Source organism: Salvia splendens, chromosome 13 (assembly GCF_004379255.2).
Source record: "Salvia splendens isolate huo1 chromosome 13, SspV2, whole genome shotgun sequence".
NCBI classification, from domain to species: Eukaryota; Viridiplantae; Streptophyta; class Magnoliopsida; order Lamiales; family Lamiaceae; genus Salvia; species Salvia splendens.
In genome coordinates, this window is record NC_056044.1 from 21,238,104 (window position 1) to 21,260,068 (window position 21,965).

Sequence of the window (21,965 nt, forward strand, 5' to 3'; positions counted from 1 at the left end):
AGGGAGTATATCTTTTTAAGTCAAATACTTTAATTGAAATTACTGCGAGATAGTTTATCTAACTGTAGACAAATCGATGGTAGATCAATGTTACCGTGTCCCTTTTGTTTTATTTTTTGGGCTTTGGTGATTTACATAGATCAATGTTATTTAAGTTTGTTTAATAAAAGTATCAAACCTCATAATATCGATAACATCTAAATTTGTCACTAAATTGATTTTTAGACTTGAATAATGAATAAGTTGAAATTAAAGTTTAAACTTTTAGGACATTAATAATGTATTAATTGAAATTGGAACCGATCTACTACTTCCATAATTGATGGGACCATAAGTCCGAAACAAGAGTATATTTTTCTTTTCATTGTAGAAAGGTTAATGCAGGAATAAGTAATCTATTTTGTAAATATATACAACTAAGAATCCATAATTGATGGGACCAAAGCAAGGATATTTTCCTTTTCATTAAATAATACGTAATATTTGATGGACCAAAGCAAGTGTATTCTCCATTTCATCATATAAAATACGATATATGTTAATGAATAGGTCTAAATATAAATTAAGAAAGGATATTTGGCTATAAATTGCTAAATTTTCGTCAAATTAAGATTTTGTATATCAATTTTAAAATCTTTCTATGATTTATAAAATTATTAATTTATTTTTTATTAATAATTAATCAAGATGTGTACTCTATTTATAATTTAGTAAGTACTCCATAAATCATAATTTAACAAATCAAAATTATATAAGTATCCGCATGCTAGATTTATGAAATTATTCATAATGTTAAGAACTGGAAGCAATTAATTAATAGTATAATGTTTGCAAAATCATAAAATTGTAGTATGTATAAAACAAAAAATAAACTTTCCAATTATTATTTTTATTTAATAAAAAATACATTCATATATTCCTAATCAAGACATGTAAAAATTAAAATAGATTCAAAAATGAAGATGCTACGAATTCTCATCCGCGTGATCTTTTCGCTAATCTCCGCGTGCTCATATATTTATTCAACTTTATTTGATTTGATAAGGATAATAGTTATTTATTAAATTATAAAAATTCATCAAATTCAAGTGAATTTTATAAACTTTTTTAAGGAAGCGTCTAATCTCACCAAGATCCCCTTTTTAAAAGAGCAGCAATGGTCAAACCCAAAAAAAAAAAGAAAGCCGCAAATATTAATATAGAAAAATCAGCCGCCGATCTGAACGGATTGTCGCGCCGTCCATGCTTATCTGATTGCAATTTCCCTACTTTATATATATTGTTATTAATTTATTCCGGTTTTTATCCAAATTGCTGGGAACTTCAGTTCAGAGCTGCTATTGCGTTGGATTTTATACAAGTTTTGTAATTTTATGGCTGCGAGTGCTAATCCTTCAGCTCCTGCGAATAGCAACGTCAGTAACGGCGCTAATTCCGCCAATAGTAAGGGCGCCACGTCAGACAAGGCCAACGGCGGCGGGGCGTCGGCCAAGGAGAATTCGGCGGTAGAGCCCAACCAAAGAGGGCTCCGCCACAATCCTGGTTTATCCCTTGATTGGACCACAGAGGAACAGTCTAAGCTCGAAGATTTGCTGGCAAAGTTAGTTTTTTTTTTGTTATTTTAACTATTGTGAATTGAGTTGAGATGCTGTAGTTTAATTGTGTTCGAAATCTTGAATATGTTCTGTGTGTTTTGGATGCGTGGTTATTGGCTATTGGATTCTTGTTCGGATTATGGTAGGGTTTATTTGAATTTTTGTTGGCTCGGAATAGTTTTGGATGTGAGAATGTGGATTGTTGGTATGGTTTGGTTCAGCATAGTAATTTCTTGTCCTTGAATTTTTTCTACTGATTGTGCCATTTATGGGGAACTGCATATTTGGTGATTGGTTTTTTTGATTCCCTTACTTACACATTTGCTAGTGTTGTTTTCGCTGATGATTGCTAATGCCGAATGTATCCATCCCATAGATATTGAGTTGATTCTCTTGCAGGTTAATTTTCTTTACTAAAGTTAAAACTATGAATCTGTATCCAGCATTGCTTAGTGAATTAAGTGGAGAGTAGAATAAAGTAGATAAGTGAAGAGAGAAAATCTATCACTTACATTGTTGGGACGTCCCAATAAGGAATATTGAAGCCATATATTGACGTGCATTGTTTTTATGTTTATCTTTACCTTTTGCAGATATGCCTCAGAAACAACTGTTGCCCGGTATGCACTAATTGCTCAAGCACTACGGGATAAGACAGTTCGGGATGTTGCATTACGTTGCAGATGGATGAGTGTGAGATATCACTTCCTTCAATTTTCACTTTTTGTGTTTTATTTATCTTGTTTTGCTACTAAAGTTTCTAGGATATGACTTTAAACAATTTTATGGGATAACAAATGTAGGATTGTGAAGTTCCATCTGCTTCTAAATGTCAATGTAAATGTAAATTCATGGTTTTTCTTTGAAATGCAATGATTACTATAGATAACATGTAACCACTTTGTTACGTGATGACCACAATGTTTTCCTGCCACAGAAACGAATATATTTTCTGAATAGTTTTTGATATTCTAAGTAATCACTTTCTTTGCTTCCCTACTTAGTTGAACTTCTGAGCTATTCACTGCATAAGCTCCTCTGAAAGGAAAAAGTATGTCTCTTATAAATGTGATCTCTGCCTTCTTGTAACATTGACAATATTATCAATACATTATATACTTCAATACGTCGTTTATGATGACCGTGCTTTTCTAGAAGAATTAAGTTGCAGAGTTTTGGGGGTGGTGATATATTTCCGATAAATGTTTGGGGCAATGCCAACTAGAGGCTTCACGGTTGAATTATTGTCGATGAAAAAAATAACCAGTCGTAAAGTTATAGCTATATGTGATGGTGACTTTTCTACATAAAGTTCCCATTAATTCATGAAAATATTTGAGTCTATCGGAAGAAATAAAATTTAAATTAACATGATTGTAGAATCTCCTTTTTTCAATTTTTGCGTAATCTATGATGGTGATGATGAACAGCAAGAAGTAATGTTGAACAAAGAAGAGGAAACTTTTATAGATCTGCTTTATGTTAATGCTAATTTTGGTTTTCTGATCTGCAGAAAAAGGAGAATGGCAAGAGAAGGAAAGATGATAATGGTTCATCAAGGAAAAATAAAGACAAAAAGGTACTAAGGACAATTCATGTTATGATCTTCCAAACTGAGGGGACTTTCTTGCCTGGATTGTGATGTTGACATAATCAGCTTTTAATAGACATTAATCTATAACTTATCTGTAAATCTGTTGAATTGATCTAACTAATATTTTCCTCCATTATTGCTACATTTTGGATTTTCAGGATAAAGTTTCAGATACATTGCCGAAATCATCTCAAGTAGCAAACCTCACCAATGGCCCTGCCTATGCTCAGTCAGTGATGTCAGTGGACAGTGATGACGGAATCCCATTTAGTGGTCAGTAGTGCATGCAGCATATGCCCTTACGTTTCAAATAATATCCTAGAAATAAAATAAAGGTTTAAATATAGAATCATTTGAAATTGTTTCTTACTTGGGTTTTGATTTACCTACTGCACAACTAGATGCTCCGGGCATGTATAGCAAATGTGTGCTTTGTGGAAAGATCATAATGCATATAAATTCAGTGATATTTTCTGTATTTGTTTATGAAGATTGATGCCTATTAGATCTTGATGACATTGATTTTCTTTCTGAAAATTAACATATACGCAAATTTGACACTTTGAACTTGTGAATTTCAGCTATCGGTGGTGCTGCTGGACAACTTCTTGAGAATAATGCTCAGGCCCTGGATCAAATTTCTACCAACTTTTCTGCTTGCAAGGTACTTGCAGCTTCAGTACCTTGAGTATTGAACTTGCTTTTGTCATATAATCATGATTGATATAATAAGCATTCATTTTCCTCCAATAGTTAGTGGATATCAAATACTACTCCATTAGTTTAAATATTGTAGACTAGTTTATGGAGTAACTGAAAATCCATGTTCCTGTTTACTTTGCTTGATATTTTTCCATAAATGGATGCTCAGCCAATGATATCTAGTTTTAGCTGTTGGAGAAAAGAAGCAAATGGAAGTTTGTCAAACACTTAGTAAACAAAATGTGGAATAGTATTGAAAATAAAGATAACTCATTCAGTAGAAGGTCCTCTTTCCATCACGAAAAGCCTCGGCAAATCTGTTCAATGCTATACTTGTAATTTCCCCTTCAACATCCAAGGGCATGTATTTATAAATCTAGAAAGAAGAAAGACACCATGTACTGGAAATTAAGTGGATAAGAATAATAACTAATTTTGCATCCCAGGTACTAACATAACAAACCTTTTTGCATTTAGAAAATTGAGTTCTCTTGGTTTTGCAAGACCATCTTTGTGTCAAGTCAGTTTGTGTTGGTCTTTGAACCTGTAGCTGAATTAAATAATGCATTATTCTTCATTTCTTTGTTCATATTTATATTTGTAGCCTTTCTAATTTGAAGTACTATATAGATTAAAATTTTGACTACATTATCATTAGTTATGACATTGCACAAAGCTACTCCCTAGAACGCTGATATTGATTATATCATGTTTGCATATCTTTTTTGCAGATTCATGAGAACATCAATCTCTTTTGCCTAGCCCGAGCTAATATCGTTTCAATCTTAAATGAGTACGTCCAAAGCAGTCTACTACTTTTATGTTTTAATATGGCTTTACAATTTACATTCCTTCCAAAGCATGATTTAATTTCCATGTATTGTGGAGTTGATATTTGCTGCATAAACAGGCTTTGTGCCTTTTGTGTTGTGCGTGTGGTGTTGTTGGCAAAGTCTACAGCCCAGCTTCACCTAATTCATTTGTTCCTTTTATGGTTTCTTTTATTTATGAATATAAAATGAAGGGTAATTGCTAAACATATCTTTGACCTGATTTTGGTTTTAGACAGACTTAAAAACATTTTAATAGTAATCTCACATTTTTTTGTAGCAAAATAGATATGTCCTCAGCTTTCCAGCGACTGTAAGTATACTACACATGATTCCATTTCCAGGCTCGCTGGAAATCTGGAGGAATCAAACTGTTGGATATTGAAAAGATCATGCATTGACATTTTTCTAGCCATCAGAAAATTTTTGGCACGTTTAATTTGCTACAAATAAAACAGTGTTCCCTAAAATAGGGATAATGGTACCTAATATCACAAATTTTTTCCCGAAATTTGGTATTTCCTACGAACTTAAAACTTACATCTCTAATATCACAATATCCCATGTGCTGCGGTTGAATTATAGAAGTTGCTGCGTTCTGTCAATTATGAGTCATGTCTCTGGTTACTGATAGTCCTCCTTCGTAATTCAGACATTCTAATGAATCTGAAAGGTGTTTTATGCAGCTTGGATGACATGCCAGAATCAATGAAGCAGATGCCGCCACTTCCAGTGAAGCTAAATGAGGAGCTAGCCAACTCCATTCTCCCTCGAACACCCCTTCCTAAGAAATCTTGATTGTCTTGCGCCATCTAAATATAGCGACTGTGATGCTGCTAAAAAACAGGGGGCCATGACTCTGTCTGGTTTGCAGCCAGTCCGCTCTAGTTAAATGGAAAATTTGTCGAAGATTCAGCTACTCGGAGCATGGCTGGCCTCTCATGATCACCAGTTCCTTGTGGTGTTTTTTTTTTGGTTTATTTGTGTCTGTTTTTGCTTCAGTTGATTTATCTATCATCTGATGTAAGAAATGTTGGGAGTAGTATAGAACTCTAATTCTTAGTGTTGTAAATAATTGTGGGCAAGAAAGTTATATCAAATTTATATCTTTGCTAGTCTACCCTTTGGTGTGTATTTGGTGCACGTGCGTCTACTAAGTGTAATAATATATAGTATCGTCTATTTGTAGTTTGTACGTGATTACATATTCATATGTGAAATCAATAGTAAGTAATGTTTTACTACTATTAGTCTTTCACTAATGAAAAATTGAATCAATGCTATTTTAGCCTCAAATCAGTTCATGTCGTGTTTTTCAATTGTTAGTATTATTTTCATCGCAAACACATTTTAGCCTCAAATTAAGAATGGTTTATCAGTTGGTACAGTAAACTGCCATTCTTAATAATAAAAAAAGAATAGATTTTGGAAATAATTACAAAACTGCCATTTTTAATAAAAAAAAATGAAGTATAATTTAATTAAAACTAGAAGGAGTATTTTTTTAATGAATATATATAGGACTAGGAGTATAGTGGTCTATAATTTGGCATGTGTAATTTTATTTTTTTATTATTTAAATTTACAAAGATAAGAAAAACTATCAAATTTAAGGTTTTGGATTAGAATGTCAATATAGTGTATTACACGTAGAGAAAAAATTCCCTAGTCAAGGAATACCAAATTGACAATCCTATTTGGTATGTCCTATCAATAAAATTGTGACAAATGAAATACTACATACCTCCATTTCCAGCTAGATACATAAGTTATGGAAACAATTTTAAAAAAATAGCCACACACTATTCACTTATATGGAAAGTTTATGCACATTTTATATATTATAGATGTATAGGGAAGTGATCAATGTCGAACCCTTTTTAAAGACCGAACTAGAGACCAAATTAGGGCCCTTCATTTTTTCAATCTTGTGGCTAGGATTAATTTATAAATAAATTAATATTTTATTCAATTAAAACTTGCTAAGGGGTATTTTAGGAAATCAATTATTAACATACATAACGTTATTCTCTTTGTCTCAATTCTCACACAATCTTCACACAATTCTCGCAATTCACGATCATAATCTTCTTTAATCTTCTTCAATCTGCCGTCCACGATCTGCGCCGATCTTCTTCAATTCACGTTCAATTCACGATCTGCCTTCATTTCACGATCACGATCTGCCTTCAATTCACGACCATTCTGCTTCAATTTGACAATATTCTGACTCTCATGGAGAATATCGACGATCTGACACTTATTTCTATACGCAGCGTGATTCTCGACGATCTGCTTCTCGTGATCGTAAATCTCTATCTTACCCTCTCAATATTTCTCAATCGTGTTGCAATGTTTATCGAATCGTTATTCAAATCTGAATATAAAGCTTGAGAAATATGCACAATGAAGCCTGGCGTGAAGAACTCCGATTATTTTGTGCGTGGGTAATTCCGATTTCTTTTGAAGCTTAGATCTGAATTTCCATGGAGAATTCAACATCCCAGAGCATAGAGCATGGATGATATGAATGATCTAAAAAAACAGGTAACACTTTTTCTGATATAGATTCAGATTCAGATCCAAAGCTAGAAGAAGAAGAAGACAACTTATTTGAAGGTTCACGTCTTTTCCGATTAGTTGTATTGGATACATGATGTGTTTTTAATTTTGATGAAGTTTTTTAACCAATATGATGGAAAATCTCTTGTTGAACCTTGTTGATAAATATTTTTTTGATTTTTTATGTCTGCACTATACACAGATCAATAATGAAGTAACAATTCATTTGAATGAAGTAATCAATAGGTCGAATGAAGTAACAAAAACTTAACTATGTTGTATGCATAAGTTTGCGTATAGCTGTATACCTAGTTGAATGAAGTAGCAACATGTTCGAATGAAGTAATAACATGTTGGTATGAATTTAATACCGGTTAATTAGAAATGCTAATCTGAAGTGTATTGTATGCATAAGTGCGTGATGAATTGTACTTTAATGAACTAATTACCTAATAGAACGAAGTAATAACATGTATGAATGAACTTAAATTCAAGTTGAATAATCCTTGTTGTTTGTTATGAACTAATCTTCTCAATCGCTGCCAAACACAGACACACCAAACAGTGGCGGACGCAAGAATTTTACTTTGGGGGCACAATTTACCATTAACAATTGCGGAATATTTTTCGATATTTGCTAGTAGTCATGGCATAGATTTAGTAAGTTGCGAGATACATAGATGAATAATTGTGGATGATCTACAAACACCAATTGGCACTCTTCTTCATACAAATTCAGATTTAGAGGTACAAGAAGACGACTACTCATTTGAAAGATCACGGTTTTTTCGATTCATTTTTTTGGATAACTGATGTGTTTTTAATTTTGCTAAAGTTTTTTAACACATCCGATGAAAAATCTACGGTTGAACCTTGTTTATGAATGAATTATGTTTAACAAAAGATTAACAATTTGTATATTTTTTATTTTTTCACGTTTGTAGTAATAAACAGATCAGTATGAAGTAATAGATTATCTGAATGAAGTAATCACCAGATTGAATGAAGTAATATTAGCAGCACTGGGAGGAGGAGGAGGAAGAAGAAGAAGAGCATTAGTAAATTATTTCATCAGTAGGTTTCATTTGATTTTTTCACGCTTTTAGTAATAAACAGATCAATATGAAGTAATTTATTTCCAGTAGGTATTACTTCATTTTTGTAGTTTTTTATTTCATTACATTAAGTTTATTACTTCAGTTCATTATCTAATAAATTTAAAATGAAATTGTTTTTACTTCATTCTAGTTGGTTTTTACTTCATTCAAGTAAGTTCATTACTTCATTCCAGTACGTAATATATTGAAAATGAACAGAATTTACTTCATTCCATATTACTTCATTTAAATGAGTCGTTACTTCATTCGAACAGGTTTTTAGTTCATTGCATGCAGTAGGTTTTCAAATGATTTAACACATGTTTCATTCGAATTCATTGAACTAGGTTTTTACTTCATTCCAGTTGGTTTTTACTTCATTCCAGTTGATTTTTACTTCATTCAAGTAAGTTTATTACTTCATTCAAGTACGTAATATATTGAAAATGAACAAATTTTTACTTCATTAAATACTACTTCATTTAAATGAGTCGTTACTTCATTCAAACATGTTTTTAGTTCATTGCATGCAGTAGGTTTTCAAATGATTTAACACATGTTTCATTCGAATTCATTGAACTAGGTTTTTACTTCATTCCAGTTAGTTTTTACATCATTTTAGTTGATTTTTACTTCATTCAAGTAAGTTTATTACTTCATTCCAGCATGTAATATATTGAGCTAGGTTTTTAATTTATTCAGTGTAAACAATAGTATAATTTATTCCAATAGATTTATTACTTCATTCAAAAACATAATTACTTCATTGAACTAGGTTTTTACTTCATTCCATTCCAGTAGGACTTCAAATGCTTTTATGCATATTTCATTTCTGCAGTGTCCACTGAAGAGCTTTAGCTTCAAAAAATCAAAACTCTCCCCAATTGTTAAACAAATGGATTGAGTAATCAAACAAACTGCATCACCTTTTCTGCACCAATCTCAATTGTTAAACTCCCCCAGTAGGTTTCGTTCGATTTTTTCACGCTTGTAGTAATAAACAGATCAGTATGAAGTAATAGTTTAGCTGAATGAAGTAATCACCAGATTGAATGAAGTAATATTAGCATTACTAGGTAGGTTTTGTTCAATTTTTTCACGCTTGTAGTAATAAACAGATCAATATGAAGTAATTTGTTTCTACTAGGTATTACTTCATTATGTGCTTTTGAAATGAGATTTTGTTTTACATCCAAAAATTTAAACGGCAACAAACTATACAATAGTACATCATATGAATACCGTAACAACGTCCAGTAGGTATTACTTCATTTCAGTAGACTTGTACTTTATTCCAATAGGTTTATTACTTCATTCTAGTACTCCCTCCGTCCCATTTAAGATGACCACCTTAGAAACAGCGGCGAGGCGGTTCTGTCCACGGTGGTGACTCGACAGCAGCAACGAACACGGTGAGTAGATGCAGCGCGAAGGAGATGACAGAGACTTAGCTTCGAGTGGAATTTTATTAATATTTTGATGAAAATCAGAATCCAATTTAGGAATTAGATGAAGTAAATTAAGATTAAGAACTTTGTAAAACTTCAAAGGTGTATTACCTTCACTAGACGTTCGGCCAGAACGCAACAGCCGTCGATTACCTTCGGTCGACGATTGGCCTGTGTCAACCATTTCGAATCAGTGGATTGGGGATGAATCAGGGGTGAATCGACTATAGTTGAATCAGCTGGCGATGTCATCGATTGAGGTAGACGATGATGTCGTCGATTTGCAGAAGAAGATGTGGAAGCGTCAATTTTGGCAGAAGAAGCAGCGTTGGAGCGTTGATTTGCAGAAGAAGAGGATCGGGAAATGAGAAAGAAGGGTAAATATTTTTGGAGGCGCAGCAGCGGGAATGAGTATGGAAAGTAAACCATGAAATTTTTATCCTAAATGCAATTTTACCTAAATATCCCCGGGTTGAAGTAAATTATGTACCTAATGAAGGAGCGAAATTAATATAACATGGTCTAATCTCATCCATTAAAATCTAGATCTAAGGGCCCTCATTTGGTCTCTAGTTCGGTCTTTAAGAGTGGATTTGTGAATAATGAGACTCTAGATGTATATACGCATATACTAATATATAATTGGAGATCACAATCACTTTTTATTATACTAGTAGCTTTAGTTTTTTAATTTTTTTAATTTAATGCTTTATCATTAAAAAATTATCTGTCATATTTTTGTTTATGAAGTTTTTCATATGCTATATTGAAAATGATTAATATAATAAAATCAATTTTTTATTAATATTAACTCTTTTTATAATATAATATAATGTATAATTCATAAAATTTCAATGCAATTATAAAATATATAAAATAAGAGCTACACTATATAATTATTAATATAGTTAGTTTATTTTATACATATATAATCATTCATATTGTCATTTTAATTATAGTTTTTTGCTAACAAAAGTGAAGTTATAGTCACACTTTTATTTAAATTGTTAAAGCTAACTATAACTAATAATGTGCATTAGATCTTTAAATCAAAGGCCAAGATCATTCAACTTCGAGTATCAACATATTATACTCCATCCATCTCAAGTTACTTGAGTCATATTTCTTTTTAATTATCCCAAGTTACTAGAGTCATTTCTTTTTTTAGTTAAAAATAAAACATATAATCTCACTTACTTTATTCTTTATTTTACTTTACTGTCTCTTCTTTATCTTACTTTATTCTCTCACAGAATCACCTCTGATCGTCACTTGTCAGTGACTTTATGCATTATTTATTTTTTTAATTATTATTTAACGAATTTATGATCAATTGCTAAATAATTAGTAATCTCAAATTAAGACCAAATCTTAGCCATTAGATTAGAAAATTTAGTGGTCGAAATAATGTCAAATGAGTTACATTATATTTTAAATTAAATTTTTTTAAATAAACTTAAAGGGTATTAATGTCAATTCATATATTATAATTAAAACTAACCACTTTCTATTTCCTCAAAATCTTCTTAAAACTTTAAATTTACGCTATTATCTCGATTTAAATTATTTTTCGTGAAACATGGAGCGTATCAGGTTAAATGTAATTTCATAATGATTCTAACAAGATTTCACTTGCATATGTTCCGACGATGATCAGATGATGAAATTTTAATTTTAATTTTCGTATATGTTGATAAACATATTTTATATCAACAAGTGCATCAAAGAATTTCAACATAATGCATTTACAATATCCATAAAACTGTATTGATATTTTTGGGACTTGTGCTGAGATTCCAATGTCACTGAGTTGATATTTGTAATATAGCAGTACTATGTTAGTATAAAAAAATTGTGAAATTTTTTATGTTATAACAGATTTACTATTTTACCCTTTTTGTTGGTATTTTATCTTTTATTTATTGAAATTAGTGAACTTTAATCTCATCAACTCGTTTTAAGATCTAATAGTGTAGGATTGGTCTTAGTTGTAGATTAGATAGTACTAGTATCACACCCGTGCGTTGCACGATCCATTATATTTTCCCCAACTATTTTTACACCGTGAAATAATTTTATAAAATGATAAAAACTATCATCATATGAAATCTAAAAGCTTAAAATATATAATTAAAATTTATTAAACAAATATATAAAATCAAATAACATTAGAAATCAATAAATTTGTAGAAATATATTGCTTAGTAAATTCAGCAAAAGTTTCTCAGTAAAATAAATGACCAACTAATTAGAATTAATAAAAAAAAGTTCAATGGAGTTCAAATTAAGAATTAACCCGCCTCCATCTTCTCTTTTGTTCCAAATTCCAATACTCGTTCATCTTACTTCTACTCCCAACCTTTTTTATCCGCTTGTCTATATCTCTAATAGTCTCACCTTTTCCGGTCATAATCTCCAGCACTTTCATCGCCGCCCCGCTGATGCACTATTTATTAGCACTAAAAATACCTGCAAGTATACAGAGTAGGAATAGTATAGCTAAAGGTCAGTACCGGATATCGATCACGGGGAAAAACAATCACAGACTGGCTACCCTCTACTAAAACTCAATTACTATTTGGAAAGCCGAAAGATTTTTTTGAATTTTTGAAAACAAAGAACAATTGAAAACAAATAAACAACTAATTGCAAATAAATCACGGAGATAAAAGTATAGAGATAAGAGAATTCCAGGGATGTGCGGTCACAGTTATGGTTATACAAATTCTAACTACAATAACTTAGCACAGTTCTTACTTTGATAGAACGAGTCACCTAGTTTATGTTCATGCGATGCAAACGTTGGTTACAAACATTAGGGTTGTCAATCCTAAATACGTAACTCCTAAAAGCTCCTAAGACCCTTGTAGTGTTTATGGTTAATTGTAGTGTCTATTAAGTGGATCTAACTCGCCAACCTCCCCTCACAATTATGTAGAAAGTTATATTAATTCATCACTGAATGTGCCACTCAAACGTGAATCATTATTCAACAACTTAAGGAAGAAACAAAGTAAGAACAAAATGGATATTAAATAGAAAAGGAATTGTATAACCAAAGTCGTTACTAACACATCCCTAGAATCCTATGAATTTAGTTACACATGATAGAATAATCTAAAGACATAGATGAAGGGACAATTGGAATATAAAACTAAAGCAAATAAAACTCAAATGTTGAATCCTTGTAGCTTTGGTGTTCTTGAATCCTTCTCCAACTCCTTGCACAATGAAGCACTCTAACTTTTAATCTCTGGAAAATATATTGCAAAAAGAGGATTATTTTGATGAAGCTTGATGGGTTATTTATAGGGGAGAAATCGTCTCTTCTCAAATAAGGAAAAGGGTTGCAAAATATGGTAAATCTTGGAGAGAAAATTAGGGCAAATCTACTCGCCGCTATTTTGTGGCGGACCGCTGCACCTTGGCCAGCGGTCGCCATGCATTAATCCGAGGCTTCTGACTCTTGGGTGGCGGTCGCCACGCCTTGCCTAGAGGTCGCTAGGCGTGTCTTCATTCCATGCACAAATTTCCCGAAATGGACCCCTACAGATATGGCGGCAGCTGAGCGCCGGCGGTCGCCGGCAGTGTTGCAGCGGTCGCTGGACACTATCAGAAACTCCAGATTTCCTACTTCACGTTTTGACTCCCTTTTTAATCTCAAATATGCACATTTCTCACAAAACATGTCAAAATACCAAAATTTATAAAATATGCAAATAATGGACATGTAATGCAACTTTGACACTCAAAACGGACCAAATAAGGACATTAAAACTGTGCAAAATCCGAGTGTATCACCCGCGCCGGTGTCATCTTTTTCATCGTGTCAGATTGCCTCCATCTATATAAGAACTTTAAGCAAAAAATAATAATTTACATATTAACAATATGTTATAAACGCATATATTTAAGTTTGATGCTAATTAAGAAAATTATTTGATGAGAACGTGAACTTATGCCATAATAACAATGTATAAATATATATATTAAAAGCAAAAACAATATGCAGAAGATTCAGAAGAATACATTGCTAACTTTTCTTAAATTGTTAGCTTGTTAACTCATCAACGTAGTGTATTGAAAATGTCAATACGATGATACTGAAAATGTCAACATAAACTTAAGTTGATATTTTAATACATTGTGTTAACATTAATATTTAAATGTCAACATAGTTTATTAAAATGTCAATACAAATATGTGTTGACATTTTAGCGTGATCGTGTTGACATTTTTAATACACCAAGTTGATGAGTTAGCAAGTTAGCAATTTAAGAAAAGTTAGGATTTTTAATCATGATGTAGCTAAAATTTGTTATTCATTTTGTCCATTATTGTTGTATACTTTTTGCTTATAATTTTGATATAGTGATATTGTTTTAATTTCATTTAATTAATTTACAAGCTAAAATTAATAAATTTAAAATATCATATTCGTGCATTGTGATACTTGTATAATTATATATTCCCAACCGCCGATGTGAACGGATTCTCGACTCCTGCCGTCCATGCTTATCTGCTTTATAATTACTCATTAATTTATTCCTCCTTTTCCGCGATTTCTATTCACGATTTTATCCAAATTGCTGCCAAGTTCAGTTCAGAGCTGCTATTGCGTTTGATTTTATACAAGTTTTGTGATTTTATGGCTGCGAGTGCTAACCCTTCAGCTCCTGCAAATAGCAACGTCAGTAACGGCGCTAATTCCGCCAATAGTAAGGGCGCCACGTCAGACAAGGCCAACGGCGGCGGGGCGTCGGCCAAGGAGAATTCGGCGGTAGAGCCCAACCAAAGAGGGCTCCGCCACAATCCTGGTTTATCCCTTGATTGGACCACAGAGGAACAGTCTAAGCTCGAAGATTTGTTGGCAAAGTTAGTTTAATTGAGTTGAGATGCTGTGGTTTATTTGTGTTTGAAATCATGAATATGTGCTGTGTGTGTTTTAGATTCTTGTTCGGATTATGGTAGGGTTAATTTGAATTTTTGTTGCTCGGAATAGTTTCGGATGTGAGAATTTGGTTTGTTGGTATGGTTTGGTTCAGCATAGTAATTTATCGTCCTTGAATTTTTTCGACCGATTGTGCCATTTATGGGGAACTGCATATTTGGTGATTGGTTTTTTTGATTCCCTTACTTGCACATTTGCTAGTGTTGTTTTCACTAATACTCCTGTTAATGCGCGAATAGAGTAGGAGAGATTAAAAGGAATAATTTATGCCAAAAGAGGAAATCTCTTACCTACATTGGGTTGGGTGTGAAGCCATATCTTGACCTGCATTGTTTTTATATTTTTACCTTACCTTTTGTAGATATGCCTCAGAAACAACTGTTGTCCGGTATGCAATAATTGCTAAAGCACTACAAGATAAGACAGTTCGGGATGTTGCATTACGTTGCAGATGGATGAGTGTGAGATAACATTTTCTTCAATTTTCACTTTTTGTGTTTTATTTATCATGTTTTGCTACTAAAGTTTCTAGGATATAACTTTCAGAAAGAATTTTATGGGATAAGAAATGCTGGATTGTGAAGTTCCATCTGCTTCTAAATGCCAATGTTAATGTAAATTCATGGTTTGTCTTTGAAATGCAATGATTACAATAGAACTGGAGATAACAGATGGGGGCATGGGGAGAACTAAGGACATAGTACAACTGTGATCGTAGTATGCAACTTTTTCTATGATATAGATAACATGTGCCACTTTATTACATGATAACCACAATGTTTTCCTGCCACAGAAACAAATATATTTTCTAAGTAATCGCAATTTCTTTGCCTCCGTCTCTGAAAAGGAAAAAGTATGTCTCTTATAAATATGATCTCTGCTGCCTTCTTGTAACATTGATAAAAATATCAATACATTATATGCTTCAATATTATACAGCTAGCTGTTTATGATGACTCCTTTTCTAGAAGAATTAAGTTGCAGAGTTTTTAGGGGGGTGGTGATATATTTCCCATATATGTTTGGGGCAATGCCAACTAGAGGTTAAACGGTTGAGTTTAGTGTCCATGAAAACAAGAACCAGTCGTATAGTTATAGGTATATAAGATGGTGATTGTTCTACATAAAGTTCCCATTGATTGATGAAAATTTTTTAGTCTTTTGGAAGAAATGAAATTTAAATTAACATGATTATAGAATCTCCTTTTTTCAAATTTTGTGTAATCTATGATGATGATGAACAGCAAGAAGTAATGTTGAACAAAGAAGAGGCAACTTTTATAGATCTGCTTTATGTTAATGCTAATTTTGGTTTTCTGATCTACAGAAAAAGGAGAATGGCAAGAGAAGGAAAGATGATAATGGTTCATCAAGGAAAAATAAAGACAAAAAGGTACCAAGGATAATTCATGCTATGATCTTCCAAACTGAGGGGACTTTCTTACCTCGATTGTAATGTTGACATAATCAGCTTTTAATAGATATTAATCTATAACTTATCTGTTGAACTGATCTAATGTATATTTTGACACATTTTGGATTTTCAGGATAAAGTTTCAGATACATTGCCGAAATCATCTCAAGTATCAAACCGCACCAATTGCCCTGCCTATGCTCAGTCAGTGATGTCAGTGGACAGTGATGACGGAATCCCATTCAATGGTCAGTAGTCCATGCAGCATATGCCCTTATGTTTCATTTAACTTCCTAGAAAGAAAATAAAGGTTTAAATATAGAATTTGATTATTGTTTCTTACTTGGATTTTGATTTACCTACTGCACAACTAGATGCTCCGGGCATGTATAGCAAATATGTGTTTTGTGGAAAGATCATAATGCATATAAATTCAATGATATTTTCTGTATTGTTTATGAAGATTGATGCCTATTAGTTCTTGATGACATTGGTTTTCTTTCTGAACATTTACATATATGCAAATTTGACACTTTGAACTTGTGAATTTTAGCTATCGGTGGTGCTGCTGGACAACTTCTTGAGAATAATGCTCAGGCCCTGGATCAAATTTCTACCAACTTTTCTGCTTGCAAGGTATTTGCAGCTTCAGTACCTTGAGTACTGAACTAGATTTTGTCATATAATCATGATTGATATAATAAGTATTCATTTTCCACCAATTGTTACTGGATATCAAATACTAGTTGAAATATTGTAGACTAGTTTATAATTGAAAATCCATGATCCTGTTTACTTTGCTTGATATTTTTCCATAAATGGCTGCTCAGCCAATGACATTTAGTTTCAGCTGTTAGAGAAAGGAAGCAAATGGAAGTTTGTCAAACACATAGTAAACAAAATGTGAAATAGTATTGAAAATAAATATACTCTTTCAAAAGAATGCCCTCTTTCATTCACGGAAAGCCTCGGAAAAGCCGTTCAATACTATCCTCGTAATTTCCCCTTCAACATCCAAGGACATATATTTATAAATCTGGAAAGAAGAAAGATACCATACTGGAAAATGAGTGGATAAGAATAATAATCAATTTTGCATTCCAGTTCCTATAATAACAATCCTTTTTGCATTTAGAAAATTGAATTCTCTTGGTTTTGCATGATCATCTTTGTGTCAAGTCTGTTATATTGCTTTGAATCTGTAGCTGAATTAACTAATGTATTATTCTTAATTTCTTTGTTCATATAGTATATAGATTAAAATTTTGACTACTTTATCATTCGTTATGACATGGCACGAAGCTACTCCCTTGAATGCTAATATTGATTATATCATGTTTGCATTTTTTTTGCAGATTCATGAGAACATCATTCTCTTTTGCCAAGCTCGAGATAATATCGTTTCAATCTTGAATGAGTACGTCCAAAGCATAACTACTTTTTATGTTTTAATACAGCTTTACATTCCTTCCAAAGCATGATTTAATTTCCATGTATTGTAGAGTTGATATTTGCTGCATCAATAGGCTTTGTACTTTTTGTGTTGTGCGAGTGGTGATGTTGGGCTAAGTCTACAGCCCAGCTTCACCTAATTCATTTGTTCCTTTTTATGTTTTCTTTTATTTATGAAATGTTCGCTGCGAACAGTTTACCTTTTCTAAATAATTATATGAACATGTGTAACGTTGGCCCCAAGTCACTCCAGATGAATATAAACTGAAGGGTAGTTGCCAAACATAAATTTTGACCTGATTTTGGTTTTAGACATACTCCAAAAATATTTTAATAATAATTTCACATTTTTTTAGCAATATAAACATGACCACAGCTTTCCACCGACTATAAGTATACTGCACAAGATTCCATTTCCAGCGAGCTCGCTGGAAATCTGGAAGAATAAAACTGTTGGATATTGAAAAGATCATGCAGTGACATTTTCTCTAGCTATCAGAAAATTTTGGGCTTGTTTATTTTGCTACAAATAAAAGTGTTCACTATTAAAAGTTTAAAACATATTTTAAAATAGGGATAATGGTCCTTAAAATTGCAAATTTTGGCCGAAATTTGGTATTTCCCACGAACTTAAAACTTTATACGTAATACTACCATAAACTTACATCTTGTAGCTAATTTCCCACGAGTTCAATTTTCCCCTAAATTAACTTCGACGTGGCATGTTTGATTTTATAGTTGAACATAGAAGTCAACATAAGAAACGACGTAGCTTTTAAGGGTGTAGATGATGTTGTTTTGTGCGGTACTTGAAGTTTAAAATCTCTCCCAAACTTCGCCAATTTTCCAAATCGTGTGAAATTCAATGCAGTGCATAATTTTGTGGAAAATACCAAATTTCGGCCAAATTTTATGATTTTCGGGACCAATAACCCTTTACAATATTGTTTAAAACCAAATTTGGGTAAAAGCTGGTGAATTCTTTGGTAATCAACCCCAAATTGAAACACAGATGGAAAATATTCAGTCCAGATCTGGGAACTTCTTACTTGTTACTCCATTGTCCTTCAAGTACAACATGTGCATCTTAGAGGTTTGGATTTGAGTATCTTTTCATCAAATGTTTGTATGGACCTTTTCTACTTGCAAGAGCAAGACTACTAATCTCAACAGTTTCCAAATTGGTGACTTACTTTGAACAAAAAGAAAATGGGGTATAAGGGAAGAGTAATGTGTCATCTTACTTGCCCCGTTTTCTCATTCATTCTATTCCTTTCTTTGGAAATACTAATGGCGTTTTATGTCGTTATATCAAAATTTGTTGATGTTTACATGTAATCCTGTCTTCCTATACTATAAATGATCTCATCAGATAAATGATCAGTGCTATTTTACAACTCGAAGGTAGTTTTGACTTCATAGAAATTAATTTAGTATATTTTTGGTATGGACCCACTTTTCCGTTATGCTCTGTTATCTTTTTTTCCCATAGCAAATTGTAGAGTTCTAAACTTACGTTCATCTTAAAATCTTATGCGGTACATTTTTACGCAGCTTGGGTGACATGCCAGAATCAATGAAGCAGATGCCGCCACTTCCAGTCAAGCTAAATGAGGAGCTAGCCAACTCCATTCTCCCTCAAACACCCCTTCCTAAGAAGTCTTGATTGTCTTGCGCCATCTAAATATAGCGACTGTGAAATGCTGCCAAAAAACAGGGGGCCATGACTCTATCTGGTTTGCAGCCAGTCCGCTCAGTTTAAATGGAAAATTTGTCGAAGATTCAGCAACTCGGAGCTTGGCTGGCCTCTCATGATCACCAGTTCCTTGTGGTGGTGTTATTTTTGGTTGAAATTTCTCTGTGTTTTTGCTTCAGTTGATTTATCTATCATCTTAGTGTTGTAAATAATTGTGGGCAAGAAAGTTATAGTATCAATTTGATATCTTTGCTAGTCTCCCTTTGGTGCGCGTGCGCCTACTAGGATGGTTTATCAGTCTGTTCAGTGAATGATCGATCAATAAAAAAATCAAACTAGTATTTGAATTGAAACCCAACCGATTGAAATCGGTCGATTATAACTTTGACCGATTAGTTGCCTTTCTCCTTTTTGCCTATAAAAGGGTGTGATTTCTGGTGAAAAAAAAAGTTCATTGTTTTATTAAAAAAACTTCCCTAAGTCTTTGAGGATTTGATCTCCAATTTTTTGACACTAAATAGGTTTTTAAAGAAAAAACTCATCCATATTTTCAAGGGTCATTTTTGTTAAAAAGTAACAGTTGTATTTTAGTTTTTAGAAGTTGAAGATATCTATTAGCTTTGATTCTCCCTCCCTCCGTACACCAATGATTCTCCCATTTTGCTTAGGGGTGGGTAGGTACGGTATACCTTACCGAAACTACCATACCGTATATCTTACCGTAAATACGGTATGCGAAAAAATCATACCTTTACCTTACCAAAGTTTTCGGTATACCGAACTTCGGTATACCTTATTTTCGGTATGACGAATTTCCATACCGATACCTTACCTCATTTTCGGTATACCATACCGAAGTTCGGTATACCTGACTTTCAACATCAATTAAAATAGAAAATTAGAGTTTTTAGAATATTATTTATATTTTATAATTTTAAAAATAAATTAAATATAATTTGTTCATAATTATATTTATATTTCACAATAGATTTTATAATTTAAAAATATATAAAATATATTTTAAATATAATTGTGCTTATATTTTTATGGTATATACCTTAGTTTACGGTATATACCTTAATTTACGGTATATACCGAATTTCGGTATGCAGCGGTATACCGCGGTATTCGAAAATCCATACCGTTACCTTACCAAAATTTTTCGGTAAGGTATCATACCGTACCGAAAGTCATGGTATACCAAAAATTCGGTATTTTCGATATTTTTTCGGTACGATAAGGCCGGTATTTCGGTATTTCGGTATTTTTCCCCAGCCCTAATTTTGCTATGTTAAGTCGTCCATCAATAAATGTTTCATTTGTTTTTTAGAGGGAACATTTTTTTTGTCCATGAACTTTGTCAAAATATCATTTTAGGTCCGTGAACTTTAAAAATATCATTTGAGGTCAGTCAACTATGGGTTAGGTAATATCAATCGAAGTACTTTTTACTATTTCCAAGTTTTTCAGATGAAAATACCCCCAATACCTTTAAGGGTACATATTTTTAATAAACTTATCACATACTCATATTTTTTTATAAATATATTTACTATATATTTTTGACGGATTTCCTAAATATAATTTGACCTTCAATATTATCACTTAATTTTGTGACATGCAAGAAAAGTTCCTTCTTCATATAATTAAAGACTTTTAAAATATTTTTGAGGTACGAATATTTGTAAAAATTAATGTCATAGTCAATAGACGATACTTGAATATTGATAAATATCTTTACTATATATTTTTGACTGTATATTTTTGACAATATATCAATATTCAAGTATCGTCTATTGACGGTGACATTAATGTTTACGAGTATCCATATCTCAAAAATATTTTAAAATTCTTTAATTATAAAAAGTTGTAGAAGGAACTTTTCTTGTATATCACAAAATTAAGTGATAATATTAAAAGTCAAATCGTCAAAAAAAATATATAGTAAAGATATTTATAAAAAATATGAGTATGTGATAAGTTTATTAAAAATATGTACCCTTTAAGGTATTAGGGCATTTTCGTCCGAAAAAACTTGGAAATAGTAAAAAAGTACTTCGATTGATATTAACTTATAGTTGACAGACCTAAAATAATACTTTGACAAAGTTCGTGGACCAAAAAAGATGTTCTCTTTTTTTTATTACTTTTGGTAATGAACCCCTCATTCCACTAACTTTATTTCATTCATATTTCACTATAAAACTAATATATAAAAATAGGATTTACCTTACACTAACCTTTACCACTCACTTTCTACTATACTTTTTAAAACCCATGTCTGGTCAAATTAGCCTTGTATTAGTGGATGGAGGGAGTACTTTACAAGTTATTTTTAGTTGAAATATATTACTCATTCTGTCAGCCATTAAATTTCTCATCTTACCATTTTGAAATGTCTAATTTTAAATGTCTTATGTTATTTTTACTTTTTTTGAGTAAATAAATCTTGTACATTTCACTAACTCAAGTCATTCACATGCTATTACTAATATAAAATTAATTAATAAAAATAAGATTTGTGAAACCAAAAATAAAAAAGGGCAAATTGTCTCTAAAGTCATGAACTTTCAAAACAATTTGTTTTTTCATGTGAACTTTAAATATTGCATGAAAAGTATGAA

At 32.1% G+C, this 21,965-nt stretch overlaps 1 protein-coding gene across 3 annotated transcripts; it reads left to right on the forward strand.

Annotated features, from left to right (window-relative positions):
* Window positions 1–1,133: 1,133 nt before the first annotated feature.
* Window positions 1,134–19,589, forward strand: LOC121762483. 3 transcript variants are annotated; one of them, XM_042158368.1, is made up of 7 exons: window positions 1,134–1,600; window positions 15,141–15,240; window positions 16,107–16,172; window positions 16,327–16,441; window positions 16,747–16,829; window positions 17,549–17,610; window positions 19,200–19,589. In XM_042158368.1, exons 1-7 carry the CDS (start codon window positions 1,374–1,376, stop codon window positions 19,309–19,311), a joined length of 765 nt encoding a protein of 254 aa, XP_042014302.1. In that variant the 5' UTR covers window positions 1,134–1,373; the 3' UTR covers window positions 19,312–19,589. The 3 variants fall into 3 exon arrangements, with proteins under 3 accessions (XP_042014302.1, XP_042014300.1, XP_042014301.1); XM_042158366.1 differs by lacking the exons at window positions 15,141–15,240; window positions 16,107–16,172; window positions 16,327–16,441; ... (1 more) ...; window positions 17,549–17,610; window positions 19,200–19,589 and adding exons at window positions 2,189–2,288; window positions 3,109–3,174; window positions 3,348–3,462; ... (1 more) ...; window positions 4,623–4,684; window positions 5,408–5,841 and having other exon boundaries at window positions 1,142–1,600; XM_042158367.1 differs by lacking the exon at window positions 1,134–1,600 and adding an exon at window positions 14,313–14,703.
* The last annotated feature ends 2,376 nt before the right edge of the window (window positions 19,590–21,965 follow it).

Coding starts and splice junctions, on each gene's coding strand:
- LOC121762483 (XM_042158368.1), top strand. CDS start 1,374: ATGGCTGCGAGTGCTAATCCTTCAGCTCCTGCGAATAGCAACGTCAGT. Junction 16,173..16,326: donor GGAAAAATAAAGACAAAAAG/GTACCAAGGATA, acceptor TTGGATTTTCAG/GATAAAGTTTCAGATACATT. Junction 16,442..16,746: donor TGACGGAATCCCATTCAATG/GTCAGTAGTCCA, acceptor TGTGAATTTTAG/CTATCGGTGGTGCTGCTGGA.